General features: G+C 44.0%; 1 protein-coding gene across 5 annotated transcripts in view; it reads right to left on the bottom strand.

Moving 5' to 3' along the window:
- Positions 1-20,437, bottom strand: part of VPS13B (vacuolar protein sorting 13 homolog B) — a 996,761-nt gene that overhangs the window by 383,183 nt on the left and 593,141 nt on the right. For all 5 annotated transcript variants that reach the window (XM_075063129.1, XM_075063127.1, XM_075063131.1 and 2 more), the window contains exon 25: positions 17,927-18,133. In XM_075063129.1, coding sequence (XP_074919230.1) covers positions 17,927-18,133 — 207 coding nt within the window. The remainder of the gene's footprint in view (positions 1-17,926; positions 18,134-20,437) is intronic.

Genomic DNA, 20,437 nt, shown 5'->3' with positions numbered 1-20,437 from the left:
CTCCAACAGTCAGGCTTTACGAGGAACAGGTCCACATTAGACACCATTTTGGCCTTCTGCTTGTTGTCAGAGATATATCATGAGTTCAAGAAGTCCCTGTACATAGTCTATGTTGAACTTAAGGCTGCATTTGATTCAGTTGACCAAATCACACTATGGATGGCCTTAAAGGGTGTAGGTGTCCCAAGCATTCTTCTGGACTTGATTAGCGAGCTGCATAATGAAACCATGGCCGGTGTACATCTGGGGAACTGGATGTCAGCCCTTTTAAATCAGTATCTTGTGTCAAGCAGGGCTCTGTCTTGGCCCCCGCACTCTTTCATTGGGCAAGGGGTTTCATAATACAGCGTTCCGTCAGGTCCACAGGCATTAAGATCAGTGATCTCTCACCTTCAGATCTTGACTATGCTGATGACTTGTTCTTCTAATACAGAGCCCTGACAGGTTTCACAAGGCACTCCAGCAAATGGAGGAGGAGTTGGTTAAGGCTGGTCTCTGTGTCTCATGGTCAAAGACAAAGATACAAAATCTAGGACCAAGTCCACCCACGACTCCAATCTTTGAATAATTAAACTGTTAAAGCAGTCTGTAGCTTTTGCTATTTGTTTTCTATACTCACTAGTTCCTCTAACTCTCACACAGAGGTTCTCCATCGGATTGGCATCACAGCATCTGACATGGGTCATTTATAACAAATACGGAATCAACATCATCTCAGTACGACAACCAACTTAAGAATCTATTCGATCTGTACTCTCTCCTTACTGTTGTGAAACATGGACATTTTGCTGCTCACGTTGGGCAAAGCTGGAGGCTTTGTCATCGGAATGCCATTCTTCGGGTGGCATATAACATCGGAGATAAAATTCCACCAATCGAGGAGTAGAGATGGCCCAGAGGCAGACCCCCTATTAAATGGATTCATCAAATCTATTCTGATGTTGGACTCTTGGGCCTTTGAGCCCTTGCGGCTCCACAGGAAAGGACCAAATGGTGAATGATCACTACGGCCAGCTGTTCGGCTAAGCATTGAAGAAGAAGAGACCCATTCCAAGCCAAAGGTGATTGGTCAGCATGCAGATTTTCTCCCCTTTGCTTCTCCCTGCCACATTCCTATCACTTCCAATTCCACTTCTCCCCATGCCCTTCACAAACAACTCAAATTCCCATGTTTCCCCACAGCCCAAATCACCTTCATGCCCATCCTGAATCCTACTCACCAACTATGCTTCCACCACTGATTTCCTACATATCTTTACATAGAACCCCGCTCCTTTCAGGACCCACATATTGCCCCTATGAGAAAGTGACCTCTCTGACATAGAAGCCTATATAAAACTGAGAACCAGAAAAGATGAATATCCTACCATGGTAGCAGACAGCACTTTCAGATCAAAGCACTGAGATTCAATCTCACTTCCTAACCAGATGATGTTTCTTTGCTTTCTAAAAAGTAATTTCTGCATACTAATACCATCTTCCCACTTCATTGCCAACAATGGCAAGGACACTTGCATCTTTGCTATTCCTCTCTGACAACCCTACCAGATGGTTCTTTCATAGTATGGCCCTCACCTCCTAATAGATTTCCCACACTTCCATAATTGGCTTCTGAACAGGCTCACATGTAAGATGTTTTCACTGTGAAGTCTTCAGTCAGGTCTGAGATGGCTGTTTTATTCTAACCTCATATGCTTTAGAGACTCCTGACTCAGAAGCACTTTGGAACACAGGGGAAGCACTGGAGCCTGAGAGATCTGAAGGCAGCAGCCAGCCAAGGACATGCTGCCGTAGCTAAGGCCCTGAGATGGATTTCACAAGATATCAAGAAGTAGAGGCCAATTGAGGGTCAAGGAAATAGAGAAACAATACTTATTTAAACCTAAAAATATGTTCAAGTTCAGTTCAAATTGAGATTCAAGCCAATTTTGATACTGTATGAATTGATTTTCTAGTCTCTATTCTTTTTATTTTATAGAGTGCATTTTTCCTTGTTTTTCAGTTGGAAGATTTTTGAAGTTCTTTTTCTAGTGCTGGCACACTCACTTTACCAACCTAATTTACAAACTGTGTACTGTGGGGGTTGGGAGCCTCTTCCCCCCTTCCTCTCCCATTGTATATGCTCGTTCCCAAAGAAGTGTATTTTTTTCTAAAAAATTGGCAGATCTCTCCATTTCTGCATAATTTTTTTTTAAAAAGAACAAAACAATAATAAATTAAACACAAATGGGCACCTTTCACAAAAAAATAAACTCTGCATTTTATGAATTAGAGCTCTTTTTTTCTTTTCAATTTTATGTATTCTGGTGTTTCGTGTTTTTCAGAGTTTGAGCCTATGTTGTGTAATCCCTCCTCCCACACACTGAATTTTGTTTTTGTTTAGTGGTTGAGGATACAGATAACTTTGTGCTGTACAACATTTAGGCAATAATTTTCCCACTGTTTTTTAGAACAGATTTTTCTGAAAATATTAAATGATGCATCATGTTCCTCAAAGAATCTGTTTTTTAATAATTTTGGCACAAGTTTCCTTGTGGGAGCACTAGGGAGATCCTTGAAGAAATGCATTTAGCTAGCATGAACAAAGACACATAAAATGTGCAATGACAGAGACATGTGCAATGAAATTTTGAAAGCAGTGCATACTGAGTTTTAGGGAATGGGAATATTACCAACCAAATATCTAACACCCAAAGTCTACCAAGAATTCAGTCCTGGGTGTCTGCATGGATACACCATGAAGTAGAAGAGACACTGCTGCTGACATAACAACAATGGAAAAGCACATAGACTTAGAAAAGATACCAAAGTGTTCAGAGTTTTCTCTACTGTTGGAGCTAAACTTGCACTGGCATGATTCCAACTATGTTTATGCTCAGTGTTGCCTGATTTGCAGATGTTTCCTAGGAGCATACTATAATCTCTCTTCTGTATGAAGTGGCTTTAAAAAAAATACATAGAAATTTTGTGTTAAAACGCAATGATACAAGAAAGGTCTGCATGGACAGTACGTGTCTGGAAGTGAACTTAAAAAAGAGAATCAATGCTCTATTTACCAGAACTCAAAAGGACATTGCCAATTTAAGAATAAAGTTGTAGAAACATACATTTCTTTACCTATAATCCTAATAATTGAGATTCTTAAAATCAAAATAAAATTAAAGTTCCAGGACCAGATTAACCAGCACAATCAGGATATGTCTTCACTGCAGAGTTAACTTGGGTGATCAACATTCCAGTGTGAGCCTGCAGGTTAGCAAAGCCCAGGTGTGAGCAGCGTCACTGCAAAGCCATGTCTGAGTTAATGTGTCCTCACTGGCACTGCACTGACTACTCTGTGAAATTAGGCCTTCTAGGGGCATATCCTATGATTCTCTGTGCTGCAGTAGGCGAGAACTTGACTGTCCTTCTGGGCACATGGGGAAGGAGGCAGAGGGGGAAGGAGGAGTCTGAGGGAAGAGGCTGGAGAACTATCAGCACCCCAGTGCTTTAGCCTGTGTCCTCCTCACTGCAAAGTGTGCAGATTACCAGCCTGAGTGAACATGGCACTCAAGCTCTGGTCTATTCTCCCAGGCTAGCCTAAATTTAAAGTACCATCAAACTGGAGTGAGAGGGTTTTGTGTGTGGATGAGACCAGGGATACGGTTGCCACCTTCCTAATTGCTGGTAATTGGATCCCCGAGGCCCCACACATGCCCCGCCCCTTCCCCCAAGGCCCTGTACCACCTCTTCCATCAAGACCACACCCCTTTGCTGCCTCTTCCCCCAAGCCCTGCTCCTGCTCCAACTCTTCCCCCGAGACCCTATCTCCTTGCTCACTCCTCTCCCCCACTCCGCCTGTCGCTTGCTGGATCATCTCAAGGAGCCTCTCTGCAGGTAGGAGACGGCCCCAGCTGAGACGGGGCTAGTGTGAGTTAATGACCTAGTGCAGAGGTGGGCAAACTATGGCCTGCGGGCCACATCCGGCCCGCGAGACCCTCTTGCCCAGCCCCTGAGCTCCTGGCCTGGTAGGTTAGCCTCCAGCCCCTCCCCTGCTGTTCCCCCTCCCCCCGTGACCTCTTGGGGCAGTGCCGCTGCAAGCCCGGCCTGACCCAGTGCCCTGTGCTGCACAATGGTGCCACTGTAGCACTCCCAGCCACAGTGCTCCAGGCAGCACGGTAAGGGGGCAGGGATCTGGGGAGGGGAGGTTGGGGTGGTGGTCAGTAGGTGGGGGTGTGGATAGGGGTCGGGGCGGTCAGAGGGCAGGGAACTGGGGGAGTTGAATGGGGCAGCGGTCCGGGGGGGCAGTCAGGAAGAGGGGGGGGTTCCATGGGGCAGCGGGGGCAGTCAGGAGTGTGGGTTCAGGGAGCAGTCAGTGGACAGGGAGTGGTGGATGGGGCAGGGTCCTGGGGAGCAATCAGGGAATGGTGGGGGTTGGATGGGACAGGAGCAGGGGAGCAGTGCCGGATGGGGGTGGGGTCAAGGCCACACCCCCCTCCCCTAACCAGCCCTCCATACAAGTTCCGAAACCCGATGCGGCCCTCGGGCCAAAAAGTTTACCCACCTCTGATCTAGTGCCTCCCCCCTGCTCTGCAGTAACTGGACTTTTGGTTTGGGTGCCATTGACAGTTGCCAGGTCCCCTTATCAACCGGACTTTCTGGTCAAAAACTGGGCCCCTGGCAACCCTAAATGGCACCTAGACACAGAAGCCAAAAACTGGACTGTCTCAAGTTAAACTTGGATGGGTGACAACCCTAAACAGGGGGAAGAGGATTAAGGGCAACTCCCGAGTAAGAGCCTCAGTTCACTCCATACTGAAGACATATCCTTAGACTGCTTTGCATTGCTGCACAACGCAGCCAGAGTGTAAGTGGTTAATCAGGACCACAATCTAGTTGTTACTATCTATGCTCTTTGTTTACTTTTTTAATTTCTTTTTACTCAGACAATGGTACTCAGCCAGGCCAACTTTCATTTCTCTTTATGGTCAGTTTTGCTTTCAGGTTCTTCTCTGTAGAAGAATGTTTATTTGTTTTAAAACAACTGTTTGTATTGGAGTGCTAAAAGAATGGAAAATCTGTGTTGCTCAGAAGTTTTATAAAAAGTTGCTTTAGAAAATTTAAATTTGGGACTATATTTAAGTTGACGGCATCTCTTTACAGAAAACAAAACAAAACATGCAGGACTTCACGTGAAAAAACCCTACAGAAGGCAGCAATGGAAGGCAATGCTCCCCACAGTAATGGTCTTGTGTAGTGGCATGGAGCAAACAGAAAGTTAGAAATTGTCTTCAGGTATCTGCAACCTTAGGGAATGCAAAAGAACTCAAGGAGAAGAAAAACTTCTGGGGTCTACAGCCTGAGCACATTATGGAAGGTCTATGCAGGGGAAGGGAAGAAAAAATGAATGGGTAGGAGAGAGGTATTAGAGAAGCAGGAAAAGAATAAGAGCTTTAACTAAAAAGGGAGAATAAGGCTATGTCTACACTGGCACTTTTGTCACTCAGGGCTAAGGTCCCCCTAAGCTGCGCGGCTGCGCAGCTGCCTCCTAAACCCCACATAGGGGCTCAGGGCTGCAGCAGGGAGATATGCCTCTCCCAGTTGGCCCCAGAACAGACCTGCCACAGTCGGGGGAGAGTAGCCCCTCCGTTGGCCCGGCCCAGCCCAGCCCAGCCCTGCAGGAGCTGCCAAAGTCAGAGCGAGGCACCTCTCCCCCAGCCCTGAGTTGCTGCAGCGAGAGAGGGCTGGGGGGGAGGGGAGTCCTCTGCCTCCTCCCGCACCCCAATCCCCATCCCAGAGCCTGCACCCCCAGCCAGAACCATCATCCCCCCAAACCCCAGTCCTAGCCCTGAGCCCCCTTCCACATTCCAAACCCCTTAGCCCCTCCCGCTCCACATGAATTTTGTTGTGTGCACCAATATGAACGTGATGTGTCACACATCACCTCCATATTGGTGCACATAACAAAATTCATTCCACACATTGTCATAAAAAATTAGAGGGAACACTGCTGGGGTAAGAAAAAACACCCCCACAAATGACAAAAGTTTTAGCAGCAAAAAGCACTGGTGTGGACAGCACTTTGTTGGCAGGAACTATGTCCCTATCGATGAAGTTACTGCCCCTCATTGGGAATGGTTTTATTTTGTTGCCAGGAGAGCTCTCTCCCAGCAATAAAGAACAGCCACAAAGTTCTGTGTGTAGATATTGCCTTAGAATTAAGAAATAAAACAAAGAGAGAAAAAAAAATACTAACGTGAAAACCAGGAAGAGAATGGAATTTGAAAAAGAGTGCCTCAAAGAGAAGGGGAGGGCGGGGGTGGGATGAACTTAGAAAAAAAATAGTGTAAAAAAATAGCCTGTACTAAAACACATTTATGGAAAAAATATAGAAAGAAAAAGTACAGTGAAGAATAACTGGAAGTGGAGGAAGAGAATAAGGCTGACATATTGATAAATTAACTCTTAACTTTATCTTACGCCAAAAATCTCAAGTGCTTTATATTTCCTTATAGCATCAATTTTACAGTTTTTATGCTTCACAAAAATTAAAAAAAATATCTAATACCAAAGGGCTAAGCAGGACTAATTAAACAGACACCATTCTAAACCCTCAGCTAAACCACTCCACCCCAGCCTTGTCAGCCCATCAACTCTCTTCTTCTCCAAATGGCTGTGAAAAACAGAAGGTTTTGCAGTCTGCCTGCAAGGTTAACAAATATTGGCTTTGGTGAACCAAAAAGGGATGTAACTTCCAAAGTTGAAAATCTTGAGAAAGAATGCAGTGACAGCAGCCCATTCTTGTCTGAACTGAGGGGTCTCCAGATGGAACATCAGTGCTCACAGAAACTGTGACAACATTGTACAGAGAACTGATCTTTCAAGTAATCAAACCATTTAGGACTTTCATAGATTAACAACAATACTTTGAACTCTGCAAAGAAGCTTACTAGCAGCCAGTGCACAGCACAGAGTAGTGATATAAACTGCTCTCTGCATGACACATTGGTAATAAATACCTTTTCCACATATTTGCATATATTATCATTGCAATATATCTATGATGGGTATCAATAGGAGACACACAAAGCTGGCAGTTTGTTCTAATGCATCTTCTGACATTTGGGGGCAATTTTTTAAAGTGACGTATTTTTGTGCCTTATTTTATTGGGGACACAATTAATTATGGCTGCAAACAAGAGCATTTAGCTGTCTGCCTACTTGATTTCTTGCAGAACTTGGACAGTTGGACTCATTCATTCTCCTCCTCAGTGATACTAGTCAGGAGAAATACATGTGCTCCCAAGAGTGTAAGAAATGCTGTTGTGGCTGGCCATTGCAAAGTGGGACTTAGAGGGATGCAGTTTCTACCGCAAGGTCAGATACAATCTAACTCTTAATGGTTCTGCATCCATTAAAGCAGTGGTTCTCAACCATGGATATGCAGTACCTCTAGGGGTACGCAGAGGTCTTCCTGGGAGTACATGAACTCATCCAGATACTAGACTAATTTTACAACAGGCTACATAAAAAACACTAGTAAAGTCAGTACAAACTAAAATTTCATACAGACAATGACTTGTTTATACTGCTCTATATACTATACGCTGAAATATAACAACAATATGTATCATTCCAAATTATTTATTTTATATTTATATGGCAAAAATGAGAAAGTAAGCAATTTTTCAGTAATAGTGAGCTGTAACACTTTTGTATTTTTATGCGTGATTTTGTGAGCAAGTAGTTTTTAAAGTGAGGTGTAACTTGGGGGCACATGAGACAAATCAGAGTCCTGAAAGGGGTCCAGAAGTCTGGAAAGGTTGAGATCCACTGCACTAAAGCTTGGTGTAGAGCTTAAGAATTGAAAGAGTGAGGGTCTGCAGAGGCAATTGCATGAAGAAATCTAATTTTATTTCATTTAAGTATATGTTTAAATCCTTAGAAATTTGTTGCTTTGAATTAGAAACATTAGAAACTGCAGTGAGAGATCATGCTCTTATTCCTCATGCAGTTTCAATTTTCATTTTGGATTTCCAGCACCCAGCATGGTATTGTTAAAGATGTTTATGCATTAATTTTCTGCTCTGCTTCCAGATCTACAGACAGATCAAGCCAGAATCAGCAATGCTGAACTATTTTCCCACACCTCCTCATGCCAAGTTCTAAAATATACAATTTAATTCTTTCACCAATTGTTGCAAATTGACCAAAATACTGAGTTTATTTTCTTAGCAGAATTTATCTTTGTTCATCAGGAAGAACCAAACATATGAGGCCTTCATCCTTGGCCTGCCTTAGAGCTCAGGGATGATCACAGTTTTGGCCACACCACTGCTATGCCCTATCAAAATAACTTCTGCGTTCTTGTTCAATCACAGAGTTTCCCCAAGGACTAAACACTTCTACCACTGTTTGTACTTAAGTAAACAGAAACAAGTGGCCTGTTGTAGTATGCACTACCTTTGCTCTTGCTGTTCTAATGCAGGGTGGTAAAAATGATTAACTGTTTCTAAGACCCAGTACATAAGCCTCTCACTCACGTTTTTCCTCTGCCACCACCCAGATTGAAATTCAGGAAGCTAGATAGCTTTACCCACACAGGAGTGCAGTGCTCCCTATCAACTTGTCAGCATGAAATGAATTACTCACAGCTTAAAGTGTAAATAATCTGTGGATCTTATAAACAAATACTTCTTTTGCTATTTAATATAAACAATTTGTAAAGTTTACTTTTTTTAATTCATTTATAGTAAGCCTACTGCACTTGAAAGAAGCCTTTAAAAATAATCACTTGGCCCCACCAGAATAGTGTAATGCTTTAACTGTAAAATGTATAAAGTTCAAAAATTCAGACCGATGGCATGGGGTATTTTTTTTTGACAATCGTCAAAGTTTTAAATGTAAATTGTAGAAACATATAAACAAAACAGACACTGTAATTTCAAAATAGTCCCAAAAGATTGTAATAATATAAATATGTAAATGAAATGTTATACCATAGTGAATTTCAATGCCAATCTCCAATCATGTAGCTAAAATATCTGAAATTAAAAAACCCACATCCAAAGTCAAACCAGTAGAAATAAATACTGTGGTGTAATGAGTCTACCTATATTGTTGTTGTTTGTTTGCTGCACTAAGTATAAAAATGGCATATACTTAGCTTTGGGAAGCTAAATTTGACAAAGGTGGTTCACATGACCCACTTTCATATATTATCTTCTCAATTCTTTAAAAAAATTCTAGTGTCAGAAAATTCTAAACATTTTGATCTGTAAATTTTATCAGAATTGAACAGAAAATAATAAAGTTAAGTATATATTATGGGATTTTTCAAAAGCACCCAGTGTGAACCTATCTTTGCTCCCACTGACATCACCTCCCATTGACTTCATTGGGAGCAAAGCTAGGCCCATGCTGAGCGCTTTTGAAAATCCCACCCTTAAAAACCAAAATGTGTATATCTAGAAGTTTTATATTAAATACTAGTATTAAGGTATGAAAAGTTAAATATTCCACCTTAAGGAGAGATAAATTGTGACGATAAAAGTATTTCCCAAATGTTTGGTAAAATGAAATGGCCAAATATTGTTCAAAATTAGGTTTTTCACAACTTGCAGCCCTGCCAAGTGTCATGCATACAGTAGTGCTCAGGGATCAAGCAGAATGTTTCCTGCAATTAATTCTCCTGGCCACCGGGCGCCAGCATTGACAGGAGGGAGGCTCTCTGTCCTCTGCTCTTAATGCACCCCCTGCTAAAATCCAGGCAGCGTGGAAAATAAGGGGAATCAGCTTGACTCAAATCTAGGGAGCAAGGAGCAGAATAGGGTTGCCAGGCATCCGGTTTTCAACCAGAACACCCGGTCGAAAAGGGATCGTGATGGCGCCGGTCACCTCCATTGACCGGGCCATTAAAAATCCAGTCAGCAGCACAGCACGGCTAAGGTGAGCTCCCTGCCTTCTCTGGCTCCGTGCAACTCTCGGAAGCAAACAGCATGTCCCTGCGGCCCCTAGAGAAGCCTCTGCTCCAGGTCGGAACCTACTCCATACCCTAACTCCTTCCCAGACCTCCCACCCCACCTGCACCCAAACTCCCAACCCCAGGTCAGAACACCCTGCCAGACCCCGTTCCTCAAATCCCCTAGCAACGCTCTGCCCCGGCCTAGTGAAAGTGAGTGAGGGTGGGGGAGAGTGAGTGACAGAGGAAGGGGGGCTGGAGTGAGCGGGAGCAGGGTCTCAGAGAAGGGGCAGGGCAAGGGGGTTTGGTTTTGTGCAATTAGAAAGTTGGCAACCCTAGACCAGAAGTGGAAAGAGGCTGTTCTTTACTTCCTCAACAATCTCCCAAACGCTCTCTCACTGCTTCTATGAGATGCAAATAATATGTCTGTCTCCCTCCCACCCCGAAATAAAAAAAAAAAAAATTCCCCTCTCACCCCTATAGGTGGTATGTGTCTTCCACAACCTCGGGTCCTCTACCAGAGGCCTGAGTTGAGGGTTCTGCGCAATATCTTAGCTGTTCCTAGCACTGCACTCTTCTGGACAGAGAGCTCTGATGTTGTTCCTGGGATCTGTTGGAGCCACTCACCCAGCTTAGGAGTCACAGCCCCGAGTGCTCCTACCACCACTGGGACCACTTTGGCCTTCACTTTCCACATCCTCTCTAGTTCCTCTTTCAGGCCCTGGTACTTCTCCAGCTTCTCATATTCCTTCTTCCTGATGTTGCTGTCACTTTGGCACTGCTATATCTATCACCACCACTGTTCTCTGTCCTTGTCTATTACCACGATGTCTGGTTGATTGGCCAGTACCTGCCTGTCTGTCTGGATCTGGAAGTCCCACAGGAATCTTAGCCCTGCTGTTCTCCAAACCTTCTGTGGAATGTCCCATCTGGTCTGGGAGGTCTAGCCCATACGCTGTGCAGATGTTCCTGTACACAATGCAGCCACTTGGTTGTGCCGTTCAGTGTATAGCTGTTCCTGCCTGCCATCTTACATCCTGCCCACTATGTGTTGGACTGTCTCTGAGGCCTCTCTGCACAGTCTGCACCTTGGGTCCTCTCTAGTGTGGTAGACCCCTGCTTCAATGGATCTGGTGCTCAGTGCCTGTTCCTGTGCTGCTTATGATCAGTGCCTCAGTGCTGTCTTTTAGTCCAGCCCTTTCCAGCCACTGGTAGGATTTCCCAATGTCAACCACCTCAGCTATCTGTCGATGGTACATCCCATGCAGGGTCTTGTCTTGCCATTGCACTTCTTCTTCTGCTTGTCTTCCTCCCATGCTGCTGCTGCTCAGGCATTCTCTCAGCAGCTCATCTTTGGGGGCCATCTTACTGATGTACTCCTGGATGTTCCGTGGTTTCTTCCGGACAGTGGCTTTTGACGTCACCAAGCCCCGCACGCCTTCTTTCCGGCGGTATACAGTTCTCTGGGGTGTTGGACTTGGGGTGGAAACCTCCGTCGCATTGTGGGACGCTTCCGGTCTTCACATCGGCAGCTTCCATGTCCTCCTTTGGCCAGGCTCAATACGGCAGGGTATCTGAATGCCGGCAGGGCCGTATCTGGTTGATGGCGTGGATCTTGTTCTTCCCACTGAGCTGGCTCTTCAGCACCTTGTCTTATCCTTTGGTGATACTTGGATGTTGCTGTCTATCCTTGCCTCATCATCAGTGGTTTCATGTATTGATTGGAACGGCCAAGGTACTTTGTAGCTTGGTCTGTATGTCTGCTATGCTGGCCCGCTGGCAGTTCCACCCATCAGTATTGACTACCTCTCCCTCTCTTCACTACCATCCGCCACACTTCTTCCAGTCCGAATGACATTCCCATATCTCACTGTAGATCCGCGTCAGGTGGAATTAGCGAGGTCGATGTCTCGTTCATGTCTTAGCATACAAGCTGATATGCATCCATGGTGAAGGAGGTGGCTGATGTAGTTCCACTCCTGAACCTGTACCCATATCCAGTCCTTGTGCATATCTGGCTTGAGGGATTTAAGCCTATGCGAACAGCAGCGGGGACAGTGCATCACCTTGGTTATATGCCCACACTTGATGGCTCATTGTGCCAAGCTGCCTTGAAGTTGGACTTCCAGTGTTGTTCTTCCATAGTCCCATAGTTCTTGAGGAAGGTGCTTAGTTTCCTGTTGACTTTATTTGTATAGCGCCAGACATTTCACAGATCCACGTGTGCGGGCATTGCGTCGTAGCTTTTCCTGTAGTCAATCCAGGCTGTGCTCAGATTGGTCGTTCTAGACCTTGAGTCTTTGGCGACTGCCTCTTATCTATTGAGCAAACTGGTGTTTTGAGCCTCTGGTGTTGTTCCCAATGCCCTTCTGAGCTGTGCTCATGTGCTGGCCCATATGCGTCCTGTAGCTTGGCAGCTATGATGCCTGGAATAGGACTTTCCACGTCGTTGGGAGGCAGGTTATTGGCCGGGTAGGTTTGGGGGGGGACGGGTTTTTTCTGTCCCCTTGCAGGGCTTTCATGATCAGCACTGTCCTCCTTGTGTGTAGCCAGGTTGGTGGGAGCCTGCTGCTAGCAGCTGGTTTCATCTGCTGCTGCTAGGCGTCATGCACTGCTGTTAGTTTCTTAGCCAGTAGGTGATGATCATGTCTGGTCCAGGGTTGCTTGTCCAGCTCTTCATGTTCTTGGACCCGCTGCGGATGTCTTCTCTACTGTGGATGGTGACTGACGTTTCTGTCTGGAAATTGCTGTGCTCTGTTCTCAGGTCCTGCAGCCACGTTCTGAACTTGGTTATTGAGTTCTTCTTTCTCCCATATGTTCTTCCAGTACTGTCTAGTTTCTTGCTGGTGGCTCTGCTGTTATTGTGTTGTTCAGCACTGCAGTTGGGAGTCCTGGATGGTCTTATGGGAGAAACAGGCATTTATTTTTGGCTTGTTCTATTGTATCTCCTTAGCCTGGTGGTCGCTGCTGAGCCTTTGATTTAGCAGTCCTTAGGGCTTCAGATGGAGTCAGCGCCCTTGTATTTTTTCAGTAGCGAGTCTTCCATAATCTCTACACCCTTCTGTAGTTCCAACAGCTGACTAACTTCTCTCCGAGTTCGCCTTGATCTTATCCCCAACCTCCATTTCGGAGATGGTAGGCGTGGTACATACTGTTGTTCTTCTGATCGTGTAGCCAAGCAATCTCCAGGTTACAGAGGCTGTAGCGTATACCAGTTCATTGGTTTTGAGTTATGGTTGGTGGTAGGGATACGTCTTGAGGGCTCTATTGGATCTTCTAACATACTATTGATTTCTTACTTCTCCACCGAGCCTTGGTAATCGGCTCGAGGATTGACTGTAAGTAGCTAATTTCTCCATGATCTTATGCTCCATATTCAGCTGCTTGTGCTCTGCAACGGTCGTATTTGGCGAGCAAACAGGGGTGCAGTGAAGTTTCAGCTTTCAGGTGTGGGCTGCACATCCACTTGTTTCTTCCAGGTCATTCTTTGCGAGTCTGGCTGCGATGTAATGTGGAGTTTGGTCTATCCAAGCTGTTAGAGGCAGCTCCTTCTTTACTATGTTGATGCGTGGGTAACTAGCTGTTTCTCAGTTAAGTTGTGGCATGTAGGTCTTTGGTCCATCCATAGTCCCCTCATACGTTTCATATATCCCCTCTCATTAGGTCTGCCTTGTAAGTTAGCATTCCATCAATTCCAGGTTCTCTTGTCTCGTCCATGAATGGTTTGTTCCAGTAGCCCACTTATCGTCAGATTGTCCTGGTTCCTCAACATCTGGCGCGGACCTTGTTAATCCGGGCGACGTCCGAGCCGGCATGACTCTCCTAGTTCATGTCACTCTCATATTTGAGGTAGGCAGGTGAAGCATTGGGGGGTCTTTTGCCCAAGGGCCCATACTGGAAAGTTGGGTACCAACCGGGATTTGAACCCTGGTCTCTTGTATCAAAGGGCGGTCTCCCGTATCAAAGGGCGGCGCTCTTAACCACTACACTTTCCAGTCGCTATATATATATATATATACACACACACACACACACACATGCTTCCCACTCGTCTGAGACAACTGGAAGGGGAAGCATTGGGGAGTACTTCACACATGGGGCTGTGAAAGAGGGGACAGCTATGGACTTGCAAAAAGTAATTTAGATTTCAACAGACACCCAAACAGTGATTAGCAAGGACTAACTACAACATGTGTGTAACAATGAATGCAAGGCTTTAAAATGCTAGCTTTGGTTCCAGTAGGCATGCAAACTGCAATTCAGTTCTGTACAGACAGATCTTTCCAGAGTTCTTAAGATTACTATACAAAAACCCGTCTTTGGCTAAACCATGAAGGGATTGCACCCTTATGCAGGGCTTAGAGGAAAAGCCTAGCCAGTCAGAACTGCCTTGGTTTTAGGGGCTGACGGTTGTCGCCCCTTGGGGAGTTGAAAGGTGGAGCTGACAACTGTGCCTCACAGAGTGGCAGACATAAGCAGCTCAGATTTTGTATATACAGGCTGGTGGTGGTGGTGGTTATGGGGGGGCGGTGTAGTAGTATAACTACACAGCTACAAACCCCCATTGTCAATTCACTGCACTATTGCTTCTACAACGGTGATTTGCAGCGGTTTAATCCCACTGGTGCAAATAAACCCCGTCTAAACGGGGCATAAAGCTTTCAGGAGGGTGGGGGCAATCCTTAATGCTTTCAGCTTCATCTCAAGTGGAGGGAAGGGGATTGGAGTCAGGAGATTTTCTCTTTTCTCCTTAATCCCATCCTTCTCAGTTCAAGGGAGGACAAGGACTAGGTGGCCACTATACTCATAGGGGAATTTTATTTGTATGTTTGTTTTAATTAAGCCACCTTGCTGAAAAAGGGATCTATGAGAGATTAATTGCCCCCCAGGCGGAAAATGGCCTGGAGTTGTTTTGGGAGAGGTTTGTTGTTTGCTTGCTTCCCACATTTGATTTTAAAGGGTTGACAGTCCCTTCCTCAAAGGGTGGGACGGCAACTCTGTTATTATGACATCAATCCTTAGCGGCACTCTAACTTTTGGAAATGCTCCGCCAATACACTAATTTCTGAAACAACCAATGACAACTGCACAACAGAATTACTTTATAATTTTATATTTACTCTGTCAGCAATAGCCTATTAGAAACTTGAGAATAAGGTTTATTTTCTTTTTATTGTGTCATACTCTATTTGGCCAATACTGATTTTTTCCCCCTATGAAATAACGCTATGGCCTCCATTTCCTTTACAACTCTCCCGGTGCACCTGCAATGTCAAAAATGTCAAGAGAAAAGTATGTAGGTCCAGGAATAGTTGAGGGGTTGGAGGGGGGGCGCTAAACTGCATCCTGCACAGCAGCCCACATGGTTTCACTGTGTCATGTCAAAATAGTGGCTACCTTCATTGTAAAATCTCAGAAATTAAGTGAGGACATTAAAAGAAAAATAAGTAGAATCGGGAAGACTGCCCACCAGATCATAACAATTTTAAGCCAAGTAAAATCTGGGCGTTAAATAGCTGTGACTATTTCCTATTAATGGGCAAGGACTTGTTAATACCATGCTTGATACATTTGACCTTGTTTGCATCATCAAGACCTAGCTGGATGACATAACAGGCCTTATGCTAGTTCAGTTTGTCCCTGCTGGTAACTTAGGGTATGTATTGGCGGGTAGCGATCGATTTATTAGGGATCGATATATCGCGTCTCATCTAGACGTGATATATCGATCCCCGAACATGCTCCCTGTCGACTCCGGAACTACACCGGAGTGAGCGGCGGTAGCGAGGTCAGCAGGGGAGCCGTGGATGTCGATCCCGCACGGTGAAGACGGGAGCTAAGTCAGAATAAGATACTTCGACTTCAGCTACAGTAGGTGGTAAACTCCTTACAGCAAGGCCTACCTTTAACACTGTGTTTGTACAGTCTCTAGCACAATTATATTTTTCTTTGTAAAGTGCTTTGAGATCTTTTTTGGAAAGTACTGTATAAATTAAGTATTCTATTATGAATCACTATCAGTAAACTAGGATTAAGGCCACAGGATTGAATGTAATACACTGCCATTCTGACACATACATTTACATTTATTTTAACATACTATAGATATACACCTCCACCCCGATATAACATGACCTGATATAACACAAATTCAGATAAAAGGCGGTAAAGCAGTGCTTCGGGGGAGGGGAAGGGCGGGGGGTTGTGTCTGTGCACTCCAGTGGATCAGAGCAAGTTCGATATCACGTGGTTTCACCTATAACATGGTAAGATTTTTTGGACAGCGTTATATCGGGGTAGAGGTGTACTTTTGCTTTGCTGATAATTCACAGATTAGATTTAGTTTACCGCTACAATAGCCTCATGATCTCTCAGAATTAGAATTTCAGAGGTATACAAAAGCAAAATTTTTACTTCACACAACCTGCAACTTTATCGAAATACAAGCATTAAAATCGTCAGCCTCCGTGATGATGCAATCCACATCGGAAAGGAGGATAGATACTTTCATGTCTGTGGAAAGAACCTGGCATTCCATACATGCAGCACGGCACAGTACTATCCTTATCCCACCCAATATGTTTACCACTAGTTCCTTGACCCATCAATATACCCATGAGCTTGGTTTGTGTCAGGTTAGCTAATTAATTTAACCAGCTGACCTTAACAAACACATTGATGCAAAGTCACAAGTCCCGTGACTTTTCATAGTGCATAGCGTCCAGTTGCCATGAGCATTATTATGCTCAGTGACAACTGCCTGAAAGGCACCACATTCATAAAACAGGCTCAGCAGATGCATCCAGGAAGGTGAAAAACCTGCCTTGATTCAGCCAGTACGGTAGGGAAGAAAATTCTTCTCCATGTCCAAATACGGCTATCAATACAACCTGTGAAAGCTGTAGAGACTTAGACCAGGCAGTAAACTAAAGACAAAAACTCACCTGGCCCCAGCGCCAGCAAAAATATATAGGCCAGCCACATCACCTTTATAATTCTGCACCTGAAAAACTCCTTCATATTCTGTTTTTGAAAACAACTCAACATAATTTTCTTACACTTATAGTTAGGGTCCTATCAAATTCATGGCCATGAAAAATGCGTCACAGACTGTGAAATCTGGTCTCCCCCCCATGAAATCTGTATAGTATAAGATAAATGCACACAAAAGACTAGATTTCATGGGGGAGACCAGTGTTTCTCAAATTCGAGGTCCTGACTCTTAAAGGAGTTGCAGGGGTGAGGGGGGCATCAAGTTTATTTTAGGGGGGGTTGTGGTATTGCCACCCTTACTTCTGTGCTGCCTTCAGAGCTGGTTGGCTAGAGAGGAGCGGCTGCTGACCGAGGGCCCAGCTCTGCAGGCAGCAACACAGAAGTAAGGATGGCAATACCGTACCATGCCAGCCTTACTTCTGCGCTGCTGCTCTGCCTTCAGAGCTGGGCTCCTTGCCAGCAGCTGCTACTCTCCAACTACCCAGCTCTGAAGGCAGCGCCACCACCAGCAGCTGGGCAGAAGTACAAGTAGCAGTAACGCAATCCTCTCTCCCCCACAATAAACTTGTGACTCCCCCACAACTCCCTTTTGTATCAGGACCCCTACAATTACAACACCGTGAAATTTCAAATTTAAATATCTGAAATCATGACATTTACTATTTTTAAAATCCTACAACCGTGAAATTAACCGAAATGGATCGTGAATTTGATAGAGCCCTACTTATAGTCCAAAAGAATCAGCATTCATACCTTTCTAATAGCAGTGAGGTAGTTATATAATTAATATGGCAGCAATATTGTAACTATTTCCTTCCTTCCTCCTCCAGTTTCCTCAAATTTACAGTATTGCATGTTTAGCAGATTATAGTCAAAACTACAGTATATAGGAATACTGTTACTTATTTTATCTTTGTGATTCTTAATTGGTCACTTGCCACATTTTGCAGATTGTCCTTCATAGGATATTTTTTTTTTTTCAGAAACACTTACCTCTGTAGCGGTTCCAAAGTCAGCAGATGGGCTATATGTGCTGGTATCCGGGGGAGCTGTCCCAACACTACTTTTAATTGGAGAGCTAGGAGGAGCAGGCCCTGTCACGAACTCCGTGTAGACAGAAGATTGATACAGCATGCCTCTCTTCTGAATCTTATTCCAGACTTTGCTCATGATGTCAGTCAGTTCATACAGAAGCTGTATCTAAAGAAGAAAAATAGATGGAGTTCTTCATGATTAGGTGTACGAAAATCCATCACAGCCACCAAAATCCTTCAGTGAGATTTAAACTACATATCAGAGCTCAATACTTTTATAATGTATAACATCCTAATAAGAGACTATGCTGCTATAAAATGAATTAACAACAATTACAACATAGTGATTTTGCTCAGAAAGCACTGCTTGTCTAAACATATAGTAGAAAATCAAACTACAATACGTAGTTCATAAAAATATGTCATAAATCTGGTCTTGGAAAATTTTCATTAGTAGAAGTTTTAGCAATAAAAAAAAACCTATCTATCTAACTTCTGGATTACCTTACACATAGAGATACTGACTGCTGTTTTAGTTGATTCTTATGAAAAGGCAAACTCACATGAAGAAAGGAATACAAATGTTGTTAAGTTATAAACAATGTAAGAGAGACTCCTTTTTAACAATATTAAAATGATGATTCCATGCTACATATGAAACTGTTCTATATACGCAGGAAGAACATCCACTATCCAACTCAATAGCCTCCTGGGATATGTCATTCCAATATTCAGAAAACATACTGTTTAACTTGCACGTTGTTTGACTCAGTTCTTAGATATTTACACAAGCTTTCGTAAATAAGCATTAATCATGACATTTGTATGATAACATATTGCCATATACTATATAAAACAAGTCCAGAGAATACTGCAAACAATACATAAGCAGATCCACAGCTGGATACCATACCCAGCTGCCATTATAAAAAATTCTTATATTTATAAGAAGTTTCAGCCTCAGGACACATCCAGGCTATGAAGCTGGCTTCTTATGTGGGCAGAACAGATGCAGGAAAACATTGTTGTCAATCTATGTTTGATATAGAACAGTACTTGATTTTGTGCGTGTGAATGTGTGATGAAGTCTCAAAGATTATGCTACAGTCACTTCTTAGGAGGTGAAATGCTGGAGTTTTATAAAAAGCTTCTTCATTCATTTGGGTTTTTCTTTTGAAGAGTCAAGACTTACAATGAGCAGGTCATATAACTTTTTGACATACGGTATTTTCTTAAGAGTGGATGAATTACATTTGTCTTCCCACATTAAGAGTAATAATCAAACAATGATATTTGTTCTGTCTACAGCAGAAATGTATTTTCATTAAGTTTAAGAGAGTCTCTTATGTCCCTGATACTTTGATATTCTGTGATAGTTATTTAATTATTACTTTAATTACTGTAACTAACCACAATAATTAAACAGTGGTATTTAAAAACTACTGCATTCAGATTTCCATACTTGTTTCCACATAATTGAGAATAACACACTTCCAACTGATTAAGTTGTATATTATTAACTGGGGCTGACTCTACACTAGCAAAGAAACAACAAAACTTTCCAATTTAAAAAATGAATGATCTGATAACATGAATGATAGTTTAATCATTTCTGGGAGTTTAGTGGGCTACTTGGATAGACCCAAACAGTACATTCTTGGAAACTCAAAAAGGTTGGTCAAGAGACTAGTGGATAGTTTAAGGAAATGGTACCCTACAAAAGCAGGATTTCTGACAATTTCAGTACCCCATTATTCATAAGAAAGGCGGAAGCACAGAGCATGAAAGGATGGTGTCATTGCCATGTGCATGTCCACAATCACAAATAATCCATTGAAGAATTTTGTTAACAGAGTGTCCCAGAGCTGAGAAGTTGGAAAGAGAGTTTCCACTTTCACTACGGCTAAGAGTTCTTTCCCATATTAAGGGGATATTATTTTAAATGGAGCTAGTTGGTGGAAGTATGTAAAACTATCTCAGCAGGTGACATCTATGTCAGCAGTCAGAGACTGGGTCACAATGAACAAAATTGCTAAAATTAGAGACCAAGCCAGAAGGAAATACATCTTTCAGATTAAAAAGCAGCATGCCCCCCTACGGCTCCTACATGGCCGGCACTGCGCGGCCATGTAGGAGCCATAGGGGGCATGCTGCTGCTTCTGGGAGTTGCGGGGGTAGCACCTGTGGATGGGCCAATGTGCAGAGACGCCTGGCTGTGCCTCCACGTAAGAGCTGGAGGAGGGACATGCTGCTGCTTTCGGGAGCTGCTTGAGGTAAGAACTGCCCAGAACCTGCACCCTTGAGCCCCGCCCCCAGCCCCCAGCACTCTCCTGCACCCCAAACACCTCATCCCCAGTCCCACCCCAGAGCCTGCACTCCCAGCTGGAGCCCTCAACCCCCCTGCGCCCCAGTCCTGATCTCCCTCCTCCCTCTGAACCACTCGGTACCAGCCCAGAGCACTCTACTGGAC

Source organism: Chelonoidis abingdonii, chromosome 2, assembly GCF_003597395.2.
Source record: "Chelonoidis abingdonii isolate Lonesome George chromosome 2, CheloAbing_2.0, whole genome shotgun sequence".
NCBI classification, from domain to species: Eukaryota; Metazoa; Chordata; order Testudines; family Testudinidae; genus Chelonoidis; species Chelonoidis abingdonii.
This window is presented reverse-complemented; position numbering and strand designations above follow the sequence as displayed.